Source organism: Pelecanus crispus, chromosome 6, assembly GCF_030463565.1.
Source record: "Pelecanus crispus isolate bPelCri1 chromosome 6, bPelCri1.pri, whole genome shotgun sequence".
Lineage (NCBI taxonomy): Eukaryota > Metazoa > Chordata > Aves > Pelecaniformes > Pelecanidae > Pelecanus > Pelecanus crispus.
The window spans coordinates 13,227,470-13,248,707 of NC_134648.1; the positions used below are offsets into that span (position 1 = coordinate 13,227,470).

At 36.4% G+C, this 21,238-nt stretch overlaps 1 protein-coding gene across 1 annotated transcript in view; it reads left to right on the top strand.

Annotated features, from left to right (window-relative positions):
• The window catches only part of SBF2 (SET binding factor 2), a 288,299-nt gene that overhangs the window by 163,538 nt on the left and 103,523 nt on the right, over positions 1 to 21,238 (top strand). The window contains exons 7-15 of the mRNA XM_075713224.1: positions 2,834 to 2,966; positions 4,572 to 4,680; positions 5,413 to 5,526; positions 6,366 to 6,443; positions 9,353 to 9,466; positions 9,971 to 10,099; positions 10,870 to 10,968; positions 17,814 to 18,018; positions 20,289 to 20,398. Of these exons, the coding sequence (XP_075569339.1) occupies positions 2,834 to 2,966; positions 4,572 to 4,680; positions 5,413 to 5,526; positions 6,366 to 6,443; positions 9,353 to 9,466; positions 9,971 to 10,099; positions 10,870 to 10,968; positions 17,814 to 18,018; positions 20,289 to 20,398 (1,091 nt within the window). The remainder of the gene's footprint in view (positions 1 to 2,833; positions 2,967 to 4,571; positions 4,681 to 5,412; positions 5,527 to 6,365; positions 6,444 to 9,352; positions 9,467 to 9,970; positions 10,100 to 10,869; positions 10,969 to 17,813; positions 18,019 to 20,288; positions 20,399 to 21,238) is intronic.

Genomic DNA, 21,238 nt, shown 5'->3' on the forward strand with positions numbered 1-21,238 from the left:
ACCTTATTTTTCTGGTTACCAAGAACATAGTCTATTAGATAGAACAGTTGAACTTCAGTGGAACTTCAGCGCTGAGTTTTGACCTGTTTTCTAACATAATGTACAAGAACTTGCTTTCTTAAAAGAAACTCTTGAAAACAATCAGCAAGAAAAAAACCTCACACTGACTAGACATCCAAAATTTTTTGTAAATTGAAGACACTTACCAAAACCCATTTCTTACAGTGGTAAAGATAAAAATCTAAAAGACATGCATGTTAACGCTGTACATGAATATGAAGATTACCTGTATTAGCTATACAACTGTATATCATTTTAGTAGTTCCTAGGAGACTGCGTGATCTTGTGCTGTACAGCCAATGCGTTCTCAATTTTTTTAATAGAACAAAAAAATCAGTGTAACCATGCTACTTTGTTTTGGCTTCATAGACAGGTATCAACACTAGAAAGTCGGAATGTTTTGTGTACATCTTTTTAGAAGGCCAGTGTTCAAATAATATGAAGTATTTGCAGGTGTTCTCCTGTTTTGTTAGTAAAAATTTTGCATTTTTTTAAGTGCTCATTAATTATGTACTGTTGAGAATTGTGTATTATTTTGATATCTGATGAGGAAGCCTATATTCAGAGGAGATTTCAAGGGGAAAATGCTGATACTGGATAAGTTTCAGGACTTTTAAAGGTATTAGAATTAGGATATTCCTTCTAGACTCTTGAATCATCATAATCCACTGGAAGACAATGTCATATAGCTAGAAGAAAGGGCGATCTTTTTACACAGCTTGATTTCAATTGAATCCTTTCAGTAAAGGAATGTTTTAATTCTTTGTAAAACACAATTTATAGTAAATAACATCCAGAAGATATTTTATGTCTGTTACCTCTCAGCCTAGGTTGCAATTTTAAGACGTGCAGAATGGACAACCAGGGTTTTTTTCAAGAATTTTTAGTTATACTTTGATCACAAGAGGGATTTTTTTTTTTTTTTTTTTTTTAGAGAATTTAGTTGTACCAAATGTTGTGAATATTTGTGAGTTTTGTAGGGGTTATTTTCCTCATTAATACCTGTCAGAACATTAAAGTTTTATAGAGGATTGCTTGAGAATTTTTGTATCTCATTACAGGAAAAAAAGTGTCATATGTTTATAAAAAATATATTCCTCAGTGTCTTAATAAGATATTTGATGTGGAATGTAATGGTGTAAAAAGCCCACTTCACTTGAAAACAAAAACTTAGTTTAAAACAAAAAGTATACTCCAAAGCAATCTTTAAAATCTGCTGGGAAAGGAACAAGGGCAGTTTTGCATAAAAAGGGCAGCTCAAGTTTTTAATTTCTTACAGAGATTTTTTTTTTAAACAGGCACCAGTTTCTAACTTTGTGTTCAAATGTATACATACCCTCGTACATACATACACAAGCAAGGACACTATTTCAAGTTAGCTTCTAACCATTCACTGATGAGTGCTATTTCGTTCACATAAGGAAATTAGATTGGTTTTTCTTTAACACTATCCTTACATTGTGTATTATAAAGCAGTTTGGTTTATACTAATGCAGTATTAATTATGCCACTGAAAACAATAGCAAATATTTGCAACAGTAACTCACTCAGCATTATAACAAAACCTTCTGAGTCCTCTCAAGTCTCTCCCTTGGATTTCATGAGTCTGTCCTTAGGATTCCTGGAGAATGGACTTTGAAAGCACAAGCCACTATGTTATTGTTTCACTTGTTCATCCTAAGAATTAAGTCTTTTTCTCAAAAAGCCTCTCTGAATCCTTGTCCCTTTATGAACCAAGCTCCACTCCAGCAAAGCAAATTTTCATACATCATAGAAAAAAAAAGATTTGTCAAAACATGTAATAAAAATTACTTAAGCAAAACAAAGTGTTAATTGTCATATGAATATAGTGGCTCTCAGTAGTCACACTTGTTACTGGGAAGATTATTGCAAGATAAGCAGTAGCTTTGTAAAGGTAATACAGGCTGTCTTACTGATAACACAAGCTATGCCCTCAGGGAAACATCATACATTCCAGCATATTTCAGGAAATTTCATAAATTTCAGCATATCTCACATATCTCAGACATATCTGCTTCTCAGGATGGGACTTTGTTTTAAAGGAAATGTATTTTTGGTTTTCCCTGAAAGCACATGGCTTTGTCTCCTAGGTAAATTATATTGTCTTTAAAAAAAAAAAAAAATCACGATCTGATTCATGAGTCTTAGCCTAAATCTAGTGGGGCTTGTTTAAACAGTCAGCTCTTCTTTAACATATCCTTCTACTGACATGTACACACTTACTGCCCTTTTTTAACCTTGTGACTCCTAGAATGCTCTCTATGGATAAAGTATGAACGTATTTACTAGGAAGTCTTTGTCATTTACTTTTGAGCTCAGCATTGTGATATTCCCCTCCCAACCATGGAGATACATAAAGGTTTAGAAGTTAAGCCTGGATCAGTGACGAGAACTGAATTCTAGATACACAGAAGGCTATGCAGAAATACACATAATACTGTTTGAAGTCATTATTAAGCATTGCTGGGGTTTGTGCTGAGAAGAGGAAATCCTTAAAAGTAGTATTGAAAGGGAGATATAATACATTTGAAATGCAGAAATACATTTGGATAGTATTTTAGCAATCTGAAAAATAGAAAGGAAGCTGCACTAACTAAATAAAAGGTAGAAGAACTTGGGGTTTGGCAATTTGTGCATTTATCATATGCTTTTTGAAAATTCCTCCAGAAAATGGTACATTGTAATGTAATTTTGATTCTTCTTTTGGCACGTTGTTACAGGTTTTTTTTCTTTGGTTTTGTTTTTTTTTAAGGAATCCAAAATGTACTCAGCTTATTCTGTGCCGTGCTTACGGAAAATAAAGTTCTCTTTCACTCCGCAAGTTTTCAGAGGCTCAGTGATGCCTGTAGGGCTCTGGAGTCTTTGATGTTTCCCCTCAAATATAGGTGAGTTGAGTTTTGAATCTTTGAACTCTGACTAATTTTATAACACATTTTATAACTATATTACATATATATATATATATTACATTGTCCTTAACAAAAGATTTGTGCTATGTTTGTTCAAATGAGCAAAGGTTTTCATGATCATTTATACAAGTTCTGGTCTGTCCACATAATTCATAAAAATCTGATTGCATCGTGACAGTGGAAACAATTAAAGGAGAAACATCCAACCTACAAATACGGTAGAAACCTTAACTCACCACATCAGTTGGATGGTAAAACTTGACAGTGATGATCCGTGAGTAAGTGCATGGGAAAGATATGGGGAGTTATTAAACAGCCTGCCAACAAGTAAGAGGAGGTGCATGACAGGAGAACAAGGGATTGGGGTCATAAACCAAAACAGGGGAGAGGAAGGTTGCTGACTGGATGCAAGGCAAACATGTTTTATTATGAGGATAACTAAGCAGTGGAAGGGAGAGCCCGTGGTTGTTCCATCCCTGTAGGTTTTCAGGACTCAACTGGACAGAGCCCAGGGCAACTTGATCTGGATTCAGTCTTGACTCTGCTTTGAGCAAAGGGTTGGACTAAATGGTCTCCTGAGGCCCTTTACAACCCGAAACATTCTGTGATTCTAGGATAACATCTACATTAGCTTGTGTCACAGTTTTAAGTCACTGACAAATGTCCACCAGAGAATGAATTTAAATGAACTAATTGATTCTCTCTAAAAAGCCACGTGTGAATCCAGCATTTTGAAATGGTAAACTTAATGTCAAGCTATTTGGCTTTTTTAGGAAGAAGACATGTAATTCTGACTCATGTGTTTTAAAAGATGCTTGTATTTTAGTAGCACATTTTTATTTAAAATATTTCAGAGATGGGCTTCATTTTAATATAGAATAAGAAGGAAAAAAATTGTAAGTGGGTTTTGGAGTATGTTCCCTAATGCTAAAATAGTAATGAATGTAAATTTTTAATAACTGTAAATTAGGTGTTGAAATGCATTGATCAATTTAGATACAAATCTTCATGTTGCTCTGATGAAAACACAGATTTTTATTAAATTGTCAAATCAAGTAAACAATATCTGAAATACAGAGTTCTATACATAATGTTTAGTTATCATTTCAATAGCAGAGCAAAAGATTTCATTTAAAGATTTCTTATTAATGATATTTTACAAAAGCCTGAATTGTAGGTGGCCGGCCAAAAACTAGCCATCTTCTTAAAATGGAAGTATTATGCATAACTTTAATGTCCCTAGTTACCTAAAAGTTGTGGACAAATACAATATCTATATAACATAAATGCTACAAATATAGATAGTCTTTTCTTATTTTGCAAAATACTCTTGTTTGCAGTAAATTGTAGACCCTATAACATAATTTCTGGAGTTTACATGACATGTTCTTTTAACAGCATGGAACTTTATAAAGAAGTATTTAATAAATACTTTCATCTTTTGTGTTTTTAAAATACAGGTATTTATAGTAAATTTAATATGTGACAGGAAGATTTTTTTTTGAAGAAGAAGAAGAAAGCTGCCCTATGTGAAGGGATAAGTCAGGAGCTTTTATTTTATTTTATTTATTCTTTTCACAGTTATCCCTATATTCCAATTCTTCCTGCACAGCTATTGGAAGTTCTCAGCTCACCAACACCTTTCATAATTGGCGTACATTCTGTCTTTCGTAATGACATTCATGAGCTTGTAAGTATGTCTACCCAGTATATTCATAGTCATGATGTCATTTGTGATGTTTAGTTGCAGAGATTTGCTCTGCTTCAGAGATGGTTATATGAACAATGCATATGTTTTTAAAATATTACCGTAGAAAGCAAGGCAGGACAATCAGGAGGAAAAAGAAGAAAAAGCATCAATTCTTTTGTAAATACATTGAAACGATAAAGTAGAGGAGGGAAACAATTTGATTCTAGTGCAGGATGGGAAGGAATGGATCCATTTCCAGCTTTGTCATGTATTTGTCATGAGTTTGAACAATTCACTTACAATTTTCAAATGTATCCTCAATTATTTTATTTTAGCCTTACTTTTTAAGCACGTGCTTGGAGAAACTGAACTAGGGTTACAGAGGTACCTGGAAACTTGTAATTTTATTTACAGTTGTCCTCACTGTGTCCTTTTGCAAACAGCCTATTAGATCACTGAACATGGACTTGGAACATCCAGAAACAGAAGTCACTTTGGAAAGTTTGGCCTTATTTCACTTTCTTTGGTTTACATTAATTTTTCACAGCTAGATTCAGCAATATGAAGTATTTGGAGTATTTCTTTTATCAAAAGCATTTTGTACATTAAAGTTAGTCATGTTTTAATTTGTTTGGTTTACCTTATGTGCAGATCAGGAAACTTGAACTGTTGCGTGTTTAAACTATGCTCACAGTATACACTACTGATAATATTTTTGTTTGTTCCTTACAGTTAGATGTAATCATAGCAGACCTGGATGGAGGCACAATTAAAATTCCTGAATGTATTCATCTTTCTCAGCTGCCAGAGCCACTTCTACATCAGACTCAAATGGCACTTTCTCTAGTACGTTTTGATATAAACCCCATTTTCTATCCTCTCACCTATTTTTAAAGAATGAAAAATGAGTTTCAGTGTTAAATTGCTTTCAAACACACTGGAAATGTGAGATTTAAAACTATGATTCCTGCCAACATTCCTGTTTTTAGAAGAATTTATTTTCTGAAGTTAGAGTTAATATCATCAGTAATTCACTACTAAAATGTTTTTTCACTATTCAAGAGGAAGTTAGTGATTTTTCCTTCCTAATGATGATTTTTTTAGTAAGAGTTCAACCTCAGTGTTTGGGCAGCATTGTTACTATTCATTTTAGCTTCTTTTCTGTTTTCATAGATTCGTTTCAACTGTACATTGTCTTGAAGTTTAACAAATTAATAACCAATTAGTTTTAAAGTTTATTTGTATGATGCCCCTATAGCAATATTCAAGAATGATTGATTCTACATTAGGGAATCACAAAAAAAAAGTAGTTCTGTTTGTCTTTTTACTATCAAAGTCCTAAGGTAGAAAACACCTTATTTGGAGGCTTCTGAACAAATCCTATCTTCAAGAGAAGAATTTTCTGTCTCTTAATCTGTTTCAGATGAATCAACTCTAAAATCCCGAACTATGTTGATTAGCTTCATTGACTGTAATAGGAGTTTTTGGTAACTAGTTCACTTATAGAAGCCTGAAGCTGAGAAATTAATCCTGCCTTTATTTCCATACAGTCTTCATAATCTAACGCAATCTATTATTTGAGGTACTTAACATCAGTGAATATTAATTTGAGAAAGAAGAAAAAAATAATTTGTCCTTTCCTCAGCAAAATGAGGGAAAAAAATTTTGTTTAAAAAATTCTCTAGGTTTTGCATCCTGATTTGGAAACAGCAGATTATGCATTCCCTCCCCCACGAACAGCTTTATCACACTCAAAAATGCTGGTAAGATTTCTGTGTTATGTCTGACTTTCTTAAGTAGAAACTGTTGAAATTTTAGACGAACTTTCTTTTCAGAATTTCTGCTTTGTGTTTTCTTTTCCATGTCCATATCCTTTATAGTATTATTGATGGAGCAAAGAAATCACTTCTGCCCTCTAATAGCATTCCAGTGGGTTAGAAGTTTTTATGAACGTATTTGTAGTAATATGGAAGCACCTTATTTTCTTTTACTGTTGCTGTCTATTAAGTTAAACCTATTCCTTCTCTGTTTTGTAGACCAGTAAAGCTGCAGAATTTTACATGAGTGGACAAACTGGTCTTTTTGTGTGTGTGTGTGTAAATGTTAAAATTAAGTTCTCTTATAGACACCTCACCCCACCCCCCCAAGAAAAAAACGTTCAGAAACATTAAAAATGTCATTCAGGATCTAGATTTTAGAGTAAATATGAGTAAAGATAGAAGTGCTAGCTGTGTCAGCAAAACATAAGTCACTGGTTTTACAATAATAATGATAATTATTATGTATTGTATGCTTGGACATATTGGGAGAGGAGCTGTATGGTTTTTAACATTGGATTTGGCTTTAATGAACCTCAACCTGAATGAAACAATATGTAATTGTCTACACAAAAAAGGTCTGTAGAAAGTTTTCTACTAGAATCTAGTTAATTTAGATTAAAAGCGGTTGTGAAGCCATGATAACTTAACAGCTTGGTAAAGCTGCTGGTTTTAGCTTGTAGGAATGTCTAGAATTGAACATGAGTTGGTAGTCCAAACTAAAATCCAAAAGCCAATTCAATTTAAGAACTCACCTTGGGTTTTTTTGTGTGGGTGTATTCAAAAATGTAAAACTCTGAAGTGGTACAGTATATTTGTTGTTCTTATTTCTTGCTTTAAGATTTTTTTTTTCCATTGCTGAAGACAGAAAATGTCATCAGATCTCATTTAAACTAATGGCAAAATTCAGCTAAGGTCTCACTTTGAATGGTGGAGTTATAAGTTAATATAATTTTGTATCAAAATAAGAATTTTGTTAAATCTGAAAGAAACAACCATGTTTTCAAGTAGTCCAAAAAGTCAGGGTACAAATGTGCCTGTTAAAATTGTAGAGAGCAGCCTGGACATAAAGAAAATTAGAATATCTCTCAGTAAAGTGAGCCCTTACAAAATTAAGTTAAAAATAGAATAACAGCAATCATGTTCCAGAGAAGAATAAACAGACATCTAGAAAAATATTCCAATAGGACAGCTTTATAGAATCTTGTATATACCTAAACTTATTTCTTTAAAAAATAATTACAAGCTTTAACTTATTTAGGTTGTAGTTGCTTGTTGATTAGCTGATCAGCTGTTCACCTGATTCGTTAAGGTCAGCTCTTTACTTGATTCATTAATATTTTTTGTTGCTTGTAACTTTTAAAGTTTGTTTTAAAAGCCCTTTGAGACACCATAAAACCTGAGGTCATAAAACAATTTTTAGGACGTGGCAGCAGTCTGAGTAGGTACCTGAGCTAAGATAAAGTAACATGGGTGGCACAGGATTTGATCACAGTCTTCAGTTGCATCTGGGCCAGCTAAAGATGTCACTGCCCCAAGTCTGCCCCCAACTGTTCACATCATTTCCATTAACCCATAGATGTTTATGTAAGCACTACCTTACTCATTTAAATCAAAATAAACCAGGACTTTAAACATCTACTATCTTAAACTTTTTAAACTAACCCTGGCTTATTTTGGCTGCAGTAGATTGGCAAGCGAAGACATTTGAGTTGGAAGAGTCCTAAACAAGTAGCTCAGCAAACTTAGAGCAGTCTCCTCAGCCGGCAGCGCCGCAGCGGATGACTGTGGTGATGTCTGTGCTGCTCTGCGCCTGGTTCCCGGTCGTGGTTTAACCCCAGTCGGCAACTAAACACTACACAGCAGTTCGCTCACCCTCCCCTGGTGGGATCGGGGAGAGAATCGGCGGGGGGGCGGAAACAAAAAAGTAAAACCTGTGGGTTGAGATAAAGAGAGTTTAATAGGACAGCAAGTGAAGAGAAAATAATAATAATGATAAAAGAATACACGAAACAAGTGACGCACAATGCAATTGCTCACCACCCGCTGACCGATGCCCCGCCAGTTCCCGAGCAGCGATCACTGCTCCCCAGCCAACTTCTCCCAGTTCATATACTGAGCATGATGTCATATGGTATGGAATAGCCCTTTGGGCAGTTTGGGTCAACTCTTCTGGCTGTGCCCCCTCCCAGCTTCCTGTGCACCTGGCAGAGCATGGGAAGCTGAAAAGTCCTTGACTAGAGTAAGCACTACTTAGCAACAACTAAACCATCAGGGTGTTATCAGCATTATTCTCATACTAAATCCAAAACACAGCACTATGCCAGCTACTAGGAAGAAAATTAACTCTGTCCCAGCCGAAACCAGGACGCTCCCGCAGCAGCAGCAATACCAGTTTAGGTTCCTATGGTTCTCTGCTGCCCCTGCCCACTCCAATGGCACTGCTTGTGTAGTGCTGCAGAGCCACATTTATTTTAGGGAATAAATCTAGGCTAAAATATCCTCTTTCCTTTATTTAGCACCAGTTTTCTCTCATGGCAGTTTCTTCATGGTTCACCACATGACCACCCCAACAGTTACACTTGCATTGCCCAGAGGCTGTTGTGCAGGTGTAGAAAAGAGCAGTAGGAATAAAGAGGTGAATATGTACTAAATCTGTCATTGCCATCTGAGGACAGGTCAGTGAAACTGTAGCCTCACATAAGATAACTTCATATGTGTGCAAGTATCTCCATGTGCTACACTGCTGCATTGTCTGATGAATCTGTAGGCATTTCTCAGATTGCTTTATACAAAGTGTGGAAAAGCTTAGAATATGAAAATGTTTTCATAGCATATTCAATTACTGCTTACAGGATAAAGAAGTGCGAGCAATCTTCCTTAGGCTATTTGCACAACTTTTCCAAGGATACCGGTCATGTCTTCAGCTGATCCGAATTCATGCTGAACCAGTAATTCATTTCCATAAGGTAAAAGAGAAGCGGTTTTGTATATTTAGTTAGTATTCCTTTGTGTCGCGTTATTCCCACGAGCTTGCCTTTTGAACAAGTGTTAAAGTTTAAAAAAATAAAATAATCTACATGTGATAAGCATATCATTTTGACAAAGCACTGTATGAATGCATTTTAGTGGGACTAATTGCAGGGACAGTGATAAAATGTGAAACAAAGTTAACATTAAAATTTAATACAAAGAAACATTTGAGGAATCATTGAGGAATTTTTAAAACATATTTATGTAATTAGAAAACAATACTTGAAAGTACTAGTTTTCTTTTATTGCCAGCGAGATTTATAAAATGCGTGCATCAAACTTCCTGTTGCATCACTCCTGAATTTAGGTAAAAGATTTAATTAGAGAGTACCACTTACTAGTATAAGCTGGTGAAAATGTTTAACTGCTAATACATAAATAGTGGGTTGTAGTTTTGATACTGATAAAATACATATTTTTTTTTTCTGTCTTTATTGCAGGCAGCCTTCTTGGGGCAGCGAGGCTTAATTGAGAATGACTTTCTAACCAAAGTTCTCAATGGAATGGCATTTGCTGGTTTTGTGTCAGAGAGGGGTCCTCCGTTCAGAGCCTGTGATCTTTTTGATGAGGTGAAAAATGTTTCTGTATTCCCAAGGAAATTAAAACGTACCTATGATACTTCAGTATGTGAAAAACTGTTGAAATGCTTCTGAATCCTCACTGTTTATTATATAAAGTTTATACTAAACTTCTCAATTCTCATTTTCTACTAAGCATACATTTCTAGCTTACTTCCATAAAATTATGCCCTGCTCATATATATGAAGTTAAACAGTTGTATAAATCATGGTAATGCTGTTCCTACTGTCAGGTTTGGAACTTCATAATGCATCACATGTGCTAGTACAGAATTATTTTGAGTAATTTAATTACATTCTTAGAAACATTGAGAAAGTAATTGAGAAATATTAAATTAAACACATACCCAACAAAATAAACTGGGACAAACATTTTTTGCTTTTAAAAAGTAATGCCATATTTTCACTGTGCTGGGTTTTTTTTGAATGTAGAGTACAAGTAGAGTTTGGTATTATTTCTTCATAGTAGTAGTATATATGAGAAATATGGATTGTGGTATTAGAAATGTTAAAGGAATGTTTTAGGTGCATAGGACTTTCTGTGTAAGGTAGGACTATAAAACCTGGTAACAGAAGCTCTAAGAAAGTGAAAGAAAATGTCTCATATTCCAGAGCAACATAACATTACACGGTTTTCAGTGTTCAGTTTTCTTTGCTCAGTTTCAGTTTAAGATTAACACATCATAACTTAAATGGGAAAGAAATTATTTTCAGTTGAATTATCAACATTTTTATTCTTTTGTTTTTATTTTATTTTGAAGTTGGTAGCCTTTGAAGTCGAAAGAATTAAAGCTGAGGAAGGTAATCCACCAAAAATGATAAAACATGTTCGAGAACTTGCAGAACAGCTCTTCAAAAATGTAAGTTTACTATACCTGCTGCACTTTTAGAGTTGAGATAGTAACACTGAAAATTCTTATTTCTGAGATCGATCCAGTATCTGAAAATGGAAATGGCTGCTTGTGGTAGTCATCATCTGTATTACGACAAAAGACTTCGGAACTTTAAGTGTCACTGTGTACATGTGAAGGAAGTTCAATATAGTAATATTGATTTATTAATGCTAATATTTATTTTTGTATGGCTACTGCTACTTATCATTCTGTTTTCTTAGTGTGTGTCCACATAATGTAATATAAACTGTTATTTTCTCTGCTGCAACCTGTCCGTGCCAAATACATCTCTTTTCTTGCCTCTCAACACTTTTCCGTATTAAAACTGTACATCCAATTTGGCATAACATATACTTTGAGCTGATCTTTCCTGCTGTGCAACCCAGTCCCCATGGTTGTGTGCTCAGCAAGCACTATTTCATTTCTTACAGCCTGTTTCTTGGACTCTTTAGGTTTCTTTCTGCCTTTCTTCTTTCATTCTTGCCTTCCTATCATGCCTTTGTTACATGGTGCTTTTGTAAAATCTCTTACCATTCCATTAGCTGGTTTTTTTTGTTGCTGTTGTTATTTCTTTTTTTTTTCTTTTTTTGGCATCAGCTAATCTCCCTCCCCCTCACACTTCCTGTTGTTCATATCCACAGAGCAATATCTACTATGCAGTCAGTTAACACCTTTATCACCCTTTCTTTTCTATATCCTACATCCCCAAAACTATCATTTACATCTACACTTCTATAAAAAAATCACAAGAATTACTAAGTACTGCTATGTTCCAGGGTGCTGGGGGCGGAGGTTTGTGTATGTCTTTTTTTTTCCCCAAAATTAATTGCCCTATGCATTTTGTCAGAGTCCATGCAATCTTTGGGGTAAAATTAGTATCTTTTCCATAGGAAATCCAAAACTTTACAACCAGTGCATTCAGCAATCTTTTGTGTCAGTAGATTTTGGATGGAAAAAATACATCTATGTATTTCAAGTAAATGGAATGTGTGAATAGTAAGGTGTGGGAAATTAGGTTAGTCTGGCTTTAATTTGTCCTTTGTTGCAGAATTGGTGTGTCTGTCTTCAGACACACTCATTCACTTACTCGCTCCATCGCTCTTTTCCTTTGAAATTGCCAAATGACTGTTATACTTTTTTTTTAAGGAAAGAATTGATACACATTTTAATCTATGTTGTTAATAGTAGACATTAGAAGAGAGAGCAAATACATCTGTGTGGACTAAAACCATTTCACATTTAAAAATCTGTATGAAATGTCTCTTGTCCAAATGTGGTGTAGCATACTTATTGGAGTATCCTAACACTGATATCCTTACACTGACAGTTCAGGCTTACAGTAAGAGAATGTATGTTGTGCAAAATGAAGAGAAACGTCAGGCATTAGAATTTGTTACATAGATTCATTTCATCTATGAGATTTCATCTGTAATAAAATATTGTTTATTCTGTGGTATACCTCCTCATCCTATAGCATTCTCTTAATGATAAGTACTGATGGAATCATCTTCTACAAAGGGCTAAAATTGTTATCAGAAATAAAAACTTCTAAATAAGTATAAAATTCTCTACTACTAATTTAATAGTGGTGCTGTATATAGCAACATACATTTTCCAAATTCAGGTCTGTCTTTCAGGTTAACACTGTCAGAAAGGTATATTAGTTGACAGTTCTGTGACATTCAGAACAGTTTGTTTCATTAGAAAGTCAATGGACAGTATTAAAGTAAACTAGTCTGGTTCTTTTTGATCAGATGGCAGAGCTGAGTGAATTCAAATTTGGGGAAGATATAGCAGAAAAAATGAGGACAATTTACACAATATGCACTAAAGTTTCTTTAAAATCAATCTATCTTTTAAAAGTTTTGATTTCCCCAGGAGGTAGGGTAATAGTGTTATAAGCATATGATTATTGTGGTACTATCCCATAAATATGGGAAATTGCTGCAAACAGGGAAATTATTATTATTATCATAGAATCATTTAGGTTGGAAAAGACCTTTAAGATCGTCAAGTCCAACCATTAAACTACCTAACCACTGCCAAGTCCACCACTAAACCGTGTCCCTAAGCAGAACATGTACTAGTCTTTTAAATACCTCCAGGGGTGGTAACTCAACCACTTCCCTGGGCAGCCTGTTCCAATGCTCGATAACCCTTTCAGTGAAGAAATTTTTCCTAATATCCAATCTAAACCTCCCCTGGCACAACTTGAGGCCATTTTCTCTCATCCTATCACTTTCTACTTAGAAGAAGAGACCAGCACCCACCTCACTACAACCTCCTTTCAGGTAGTTGTGGAGAGCAATCAGGTCTCCCCTCAGCCTCCTTTCCTCCAGGCTAAACAACCCCAGTTCCCTCAGCAGCTCCTCATAAGACTTGTGCTCTAGACCCTTCATCAGCTTTGTTGCCCTTCTTTGGACATGCTCCAGCACCTGAAGGTGTTTCATGTACTGAGGGGCCCAAAACTGGACATAGTATTCGAGGTGCAGCCTCACCAGTGCCGACTACAGGGGGACAATCACTTCCCTGCTCCTGCTGGCCACACTATTCCTGATACAACCCAGGATGCTGTTGGCCTTCTTGGCCACCTGGGCACACTGCTGGCTCATGTTCAGCCGGCTGTCAACCAACACCCCCAGGTCCTTTTCTGCTGGGCAGCTTTCCAGCCACTCTTCCCCAAGCCTCTAGCATTGCATGGGGTTGTTGTGACCCAAGTGCAGGAATGAGCACTTGGCCTTGTTGAACCTCATACAGTTGGCCTCAGCCCATCGATCCAGCCTGTCCAGATCCCTCTGTAGAGCTTTCCTACCCTCAAGTGGATCAACACTCACGCCCTTCATCTGCAAACTTACTATGGGTGCACTTGATCCCTTAGTCCAGATCATTGATAAAGATATGAAACAGAACCGTCCCCAAAACTGAGCCCTGGGGAACACCACTTGTGACTGGCCACCACCTAGATTTAACTCCATTCACCACAACTCTTCCGGTTCAGCCACCCAGCCAGTTTTTTACCCAGCAAAGAGGACACCCATCCAAGCTGTGCACAGCCAGTTTCTCCAGGAGAATGCTGTGGGAAAAGGTGTCAAAGGCTTTACTGATATCTAGGTAGACAACATCCACAGCCTTTCCCTCATCCACTAAGCAGGTCACCTTGTCATCAAAGGAGATCAGGTTAGCCAAGCAGGACCGCCCTTTCATGAACCCATGCTGACTGGGCCTGATCGCCTGGTTGTCCTGTATGTGCCACGTGATGCCACTCAAGATGATCTGGTCCATGACCTTCTCCAACACTGAGGTTAGACTGACAGGTCTGGAGTTCCCCAGATCCTCCTTCTGTCCTTTCTTGTAGATGGGCATCACATTTGCTAACCCCCAGTCAACTGGGACCTCTCTGGTTAGCCAGGACTGCTGATAAAGGATGGAAAATGGCTTAGTGAGCACTTCCACCAGCTACTTCAGTACCCTTGGGTGGATCCCATCTGGCCCCACGGACTTTTGTGTGTCTAAGTGGTGTAGCACGTCGATAAACATTTTCCCTTGGATTATGGGGCCTTCATTCTGCTCCCCGTCCCTGTCTTCCAGCTCAGGGGGCTGGGTGCCTGGGGAGCAACTGGTCTGACTATTAAAGACAGAGGCAAAGAAGGCATTAAGTACCTCAGCCTTTTCTTCATCCTTTGTCACTATGTTTCCCCCACATCCAGTAAGGGATGGAGATTATCCTTAGCCCTCCTTTTGTTGCTCATGTATTTATGGAAACATTTTTTTAATAGTCTTTTATGGCAGTAGCCAGATTAAGTTCTAGTTGGGCTTTGGCACTTCTAATTTTCTCCCTGTGTAACGTCACAACATCCTTGTAGTCCTCCTGAGTTGCCTGCCCCTTTTTCCAGAGGTCATAAACTCTCTTTTTCCTGAGTTCCAGCCAAAGCTCTCTGTTCAGCCAGGCCAGTCTTCTTCCCCACTGGTTTGTCTTTCAGTACATGGGGAGAGCCTTCTCCTGCACGTTTAAGATTTCCTTCTTGAAGAATGTCCAGCCTTCCTGGACTCCTTTTCTCTTCACCACTGCCTCCCAAGGCACTCTGTTGACCAGGTTCCTAAACAGGCCAAAGTCTGCCCTCCAGAAGTCCAAGATGGCAGTTCTGCTGCCCCCTCTCCTTACTTCTCTGAGAATCAAAACGTCTATCATTTTGCGCTTGCTATGCCCAAGATCGCCTCCAACCATCACATCACATCAGTATTATGATACTAAATTACTCCAAAGGAGATGGCAAACACTTGTATTTGTTTTTTAGTGGATATAGATCATTTTTAGAATGAAAGAGCCTATAAAGCATAAGTGAATGTGCATATGTGCAACTTTTCTCTTAGGTTATTTCTTAAAATCAGTGTCAGAACTAATTCATTTTAGTCTTTTCTTATGACGAGATTTATTTATACCATTGTGATTCATCACTACCACTGTCAATGACAGTGTATTTAAAAGTCAGATTTTTAGTAGTTACGCATACAGCTATCTTTGAATAAAGCACTGTGGTGAGTAACATTGCTTCTGAAGTTATGCCTAGAGCTGCCTGATTTCGAACTCACTGCATGACATATTTTGACATCTTGTTCGAGAGTTTAAATAGTCATTGTATTGTAGCTGTAACAATGTAGATATGTATGACAAACAAGGTTTGTTAGGGAGAGATAATGTTTGTATTAGTCTGGCTGGTACAAGTGGAAGATCTAGACAATCTTTTGGCATATGCTGCTTCAGTAGTTGAAGACATTAGACCTACATTCCTAATACCATGTACAGCTGAGATTAGGTTTGTGATGGGCAAGATTAAAGTAACCCTTTCTGTATCTTTCCTCTGGATTTCTCTTCACTGTGAAATTGAATGTGGAATAGTTATTCTCCCTTTCTGGCTTTTTCTGTTATGTCATCTGTTATCCCCTGCAGAGATTGTGTTCCCTTTCCCTGCCTTGCTGCTTCTGGCATCTGCTGCTCTCATTCCCCTAGCTAGATTTTTTGCTTGTTTCATTAAACTTACCTCGGCAGAGAATGTGTATGGCTAAGTAGCTGGTTTGTTTTGACTGCTGTTTCTCAAGTTGATGCATTTGATCTCCTTGTTCCCTTTTGCTCCTGTGAATGAAAGTATCAAGCTAGCTCCCGTTTACAAGTTTTATTGCATGCTAGTTGTGCTTGTAGAACAGAAACCTACTTGAATGAGTAGCACTCTTTGGCAGTGGTACATAGCCAGTAATAAATAACAGCATGGAGTCAAATTGGATAACAGTAAGTTCAAACATAATTAATGATAACACCTGGTATATAAATGAAGAGATTAAAATATCCTGGTTTGTTTGATTGATCGTTACACTCCTCAAGACTTGAGGTGTGATCCTGTGAATGGTGGTAGAATTCTCATGGAATGTGTAGATCTCAGCTGTATTTTGGAAAAGGTACAACCTGAAGCCAGAAAAGAAAAAAAAAACAAAACAAAACCAAACAGGAGAGATGATCAACCATTTGAGGAAAAAAATGAGGAAAGAAATGGTGAATTTTCATATCATGCTCTCTTCAGGATATCTTTCTGGAAAGTTTTTTTTAAACAAGCTGAAATCAATGTGGAGGCAATTGAGTGAAACTTAGAAGTTTGTGATGTACATGGTCTTTCTGGTTGCTGAACTCCAGAGGCAGAAGATGCATGTCCACATATAGGAACACATATTGCACTGATACTGCATATTGACAAACACCAACAGAGTTTACCTACATAGAGCAAGTCTTCAAATATCCCACATGCATTCACATTTCTTTGTACGGAACAGGGAGTATTTTGCTAATGTCTTCAATATTGCATGATAATGTCAAGATCAAGACAAATATAATAATTACGTAGTAGCAGATGCAGCAGTTATTTTGGTAAAACAGCTAAGTCAGTGTTCTGCAATGTGAAACTTGATTTTTTTATATTTTTTTAATTCTGAAGACCTCTGCAAGAAAACCCAAAAGCAAGGATAAAAACTTTCTTTGGGGCTGCTTATCACATTTTCTTTCAAAGAAAAAGGAAAAAAAGACCATAAAAGAGTGAGTGAAAAATCACACAGGCAAACATTTATTTTCACAGTGGAAATTCTGATAGTTTTGCAACAATAGAAATCTCTTCTATCCTTGGAGAACACCCCAAAATCTGATGTGACAGCTTCTTTTTACTTTCCTTGTAGTTTAGGCCCATCATTTACTCTCTCTGATCACCTATACTAACTTTTTTCATTTTTTTAGTGCAAACAATGAGCTATGTGACATATTTTTATGGGACATACAGAAGATAGAAAATTGGTCCCTAATGAGGGACAGCCATAGTTTGATACAACATGGTACAAAAATGAATTTTCCCTTCGTAGTCTTCATCAAGATGAGACTATTTCTCAGTACTTGGTGAAGAGATTGTATGTTTTAATATTCTTCAACCCTCTCTCTAATTAATAGGTTGATTGTCAAAGTAATTTCTAGTCAAGTCCTAAATATTCATTAAGCTGCATAAAATCAACCTAAGTTAAGCAGTGATTTTCTTTTGCTCTCTTGATTTTGGAATTTTGCATGTTGACAGAAATAATTTTATAAAAGCCTTTACAAAGTTGGAAGTATTGGGTAATGAATCAAGGGTGATATGAAACTTGATATTAGTCGGCTGCATTAGGTACTTGGCTTCTTAATCTCTCAGGTATGGCAGATACACAAAACAGCAATAGAATTGGATGAGACAGATGGTAACACTGTGCAACACATTTGTGTGTAACCTTTTGCTTCCGACCTGCAGGAGAATCCCAATCCCCACATAGCGTTCCAGAAAGTGCCGCGGCCTACGGAAGGCTCCCACTTGCGGGTTCACATCCTCCCTTTCCCCCGGATCAATGAGTGCCGGGTGCAGGAGCTCCTCCAGGAAGGCCTCGCAAGGAGTCAGGGTGCACCCCCTGCCACCCGTGGGGACAAGAAGTGCGTCGTTCCAGCGGGTCCCCCTGTTGGTATGTTTACTTGTTCCCCAACTTACCTGTTTGTCATCCTGTCTCACAAGTTGAATGTATAATTAGCATGGCTGCAATGTGTTGCTCCCAATTTCATGTGAATACAGTATTTTTAGCGACTGTAGTAAACTTTAGTACATAGACTTGCCTGTTTGCCTTCGCAATTTTAAAAGCCCTTTTGCACCAGCCTTTACTAAGTCAAACATCCAGAGTGAGTGGCATAATTACTAACAAGAAAAAAGGATTTGATCTGAGTTAGATTGAGCTATTAAATTAGATATTGTCTACTCATCTAGGTCTGATGAATATCACCATAGGTTGCTTTGTAGGACTGGCTGAACCAGGCCTTGAAGTGTTAGGGTTTCTCTTTTGACACTGGTGGAAGACATGTAAATTACTGGAAAAAGGCAAGGAACAAACATAGCATCTGTCTCAAAATAAATATACCTATATTTAAATATAAAGAACAGATGTAGATGTTGTAGGCCTGCCAATTCCATTTTAATGCCAGAAAAATTCCATTAGTCATAGTCATATTCATCAATGTAAATGATGGTGTAAACAAGTACGTTTAGTAAACTTGCAGGACACAGTGAAGCTGACATAGTTTGCAAAACTTTTTAAGGATGGGATTAGAATTCAAATCAATCTTGAAAAATTAGAGATCTAGTCTCTGTTGAATTTTGTCCTTCCCTAACTGTTCTTCAAATAAGGTATTGCACTTGCATAGGCCTGATCAGCTGACTAGGCAACAGTTCTTCAGAAATTAATTTGGGGATCATAATGATCGTAGGGCAAACATGATCCAACTATATCAAGCTATTGCAAAAAAGACAAACATCTTAGTAGGATGTATAAACAGGAGCACAGTCAGTGAACCCTATGGAGAAATCCTTTCGTGGTACTCAGTGAGACCTCAGCCAGACTGTTTGTATCCATTTTTGGACACTGGAAGACTGTCTCTGTTTTTGGTTCTGTTGGAGCGAGTCCAGAAGAAAGCAACAAGAATGACCAGCGGTCTGGAGAATGTGACCTACAAGGAAAGATGGAGCGTTGTTTAGACTGAAAAATAGAAGACTGAGGGAACACATAATAGCAGTCTTTAATTACATAAGAGGATGTTAAAAAAAGAAAGGGAATAATCTGTAATGATAAGAGATAATGGGTTTAATTGCAGCACAAAAGTAGAGTTATTTGTCAGGAAAAACTTGGCAAAATGAGGATTGTGAAGCAGTTGAATGGATTTCTTGTGAAGCCATGGAGTCTCTGTTATCGCAGAACTTTGGGAACGTATTAGACAAACATGAGAAATAACATAAATACAGTTGATCCTGTCTAGGGACAGCAGGATGAACTAGATGGCCTCTTGAGGCCCCTTCCGGGCCTGTTTCTGTTTGGGTTTATGTAAGAAGATAAACTCTATTCACCTGCCTTTGCTGTTGACTGTATCATTGAATCTGTTACTTACAGAAAATTTAAAGAGTATGTGCTTGTGTTCTGTTGTCTTTCTTTAAAAGGCTAGGTGCAAGAGAAGGTTTTCTTTTAATAATGTTATTTTTATGTCAATTTTTTTTTTTATTCAAGGAACAGCTTTCACACTCGTACTTGCTGCTGTCCTGTGTGTCAAAATCCTTGGATATTAGGAGCTCATTATTATCTATAAGACGGGCATACTCTGCATTTATATTCTATTTACTTGATAATAAAGAGAAAAAGAGAACGTTAGTTCTTCCATTCTGATTTTCCTGAAAATTCAGAGCAAAACACTGCATTAAGAATATACTCTTTAGATCTCAGCAAATTGGAATCTAGATAAGTGAACAGGTTTGTCAGGTTTATTCCATGTCACAGAATTCTTGACATGGCCAATGAATTCTTTAGGGAGAAATAGTTATCCACTGCTACAAAATATGCAAAGTTGCATAGTTCACCGCAGAACACACACACACATATATATATTTTTTTTATTAATTTGTATTTATTTATATATTTCATTAGTATCTTAGAGGTTGGAATCTCTTTGTGTGTGTATGAGACAAGTAGAACAAGTAGTAAAGAGAATCAACTGCTGTAGTTAAAGTTCAGAGCACTCTTTTCTTCAGCTACTACAGGAAAAACAAAGATTTAGGATTTTATCTTCCCATCTGTATATGCCTACTAATGGTATTTGCTTTACAGAACAAAATGGAGGGCACAGTAATTCTCTGGTATTCTTTGTGGTTCTTGCAGAAGACATTTCACAGATGTATATTCTTCTTTCTCTTCATTAGTTTCAATAATGGAAAAAGGAAGCACAGTTTTCAACAGTGCACAAAGGCTGGAAGTTGTTAGAAACTGCATCTCATTCATTTTTGAAAACAAATTTTTGGAGACTGAGAAGGTAATAAAGTGAAATTTTAACTTTCCCAAATAAGCCTCCATTCTGTTAATGAGAAAATGGAGACTGACCTTGTCACAAAGTACATTTTGAAGTCTTGTTTCAAATACTAATGATTATTTTAACCATTTAAATGAATGAATTAAGCAATAAAAGTAATCATTTAAATGCAATACTGTGTGTAATATGAAGCTAATGGATTTGAAAACCTGTTTGTAATACTATGTGGGTGTGTTGATGCCCTTTTTGCTAGTTTATATTACCATTATAAATAGTATTATCCACGTGTTTTTTTTTTTTAAAAGGTGTATATATTGGTCTAGCAGTATTGATTAGGAGGAATGTAAACAAAAGACATACATAGATGTTTCAGTGTTTGTCAACCAATACTCTTTTGAAGTTCTCAGTACAGTAAATTTTGCTGGTTTTAAAAATCAATAATTTGATAGAACTCAGAGATGAATGTAAATGCTTGACATGCCTGTCTTCACTAAAATGTACTAATGAGTTGTCATCCCTGACATTCTTATTTTTTCACATTAAGAAGTTGCCAGGTTTTATAGATTCTACCCATACAGTTTTCAGTTATTGATTCTAGAACAATTACTCAAACTTACTCTCAAATCTAATTCTACATATGAAAATGACTGTAAAATTATTTTAAGAAATTTTTTGATTTCTCAGAAAAGTATCACCTGTATATCTCTGAGGCTGTGCAGCTCAAGATAGAAAATGAGTGTTTCTTGACTTAGAAGTTACGTTATGGAAATGCATATGGGAAAAGTCATAATAAAATGTGTAGCTCTTTTGATGCATGTGTAACATGGTAGTTTTTAACCTCAT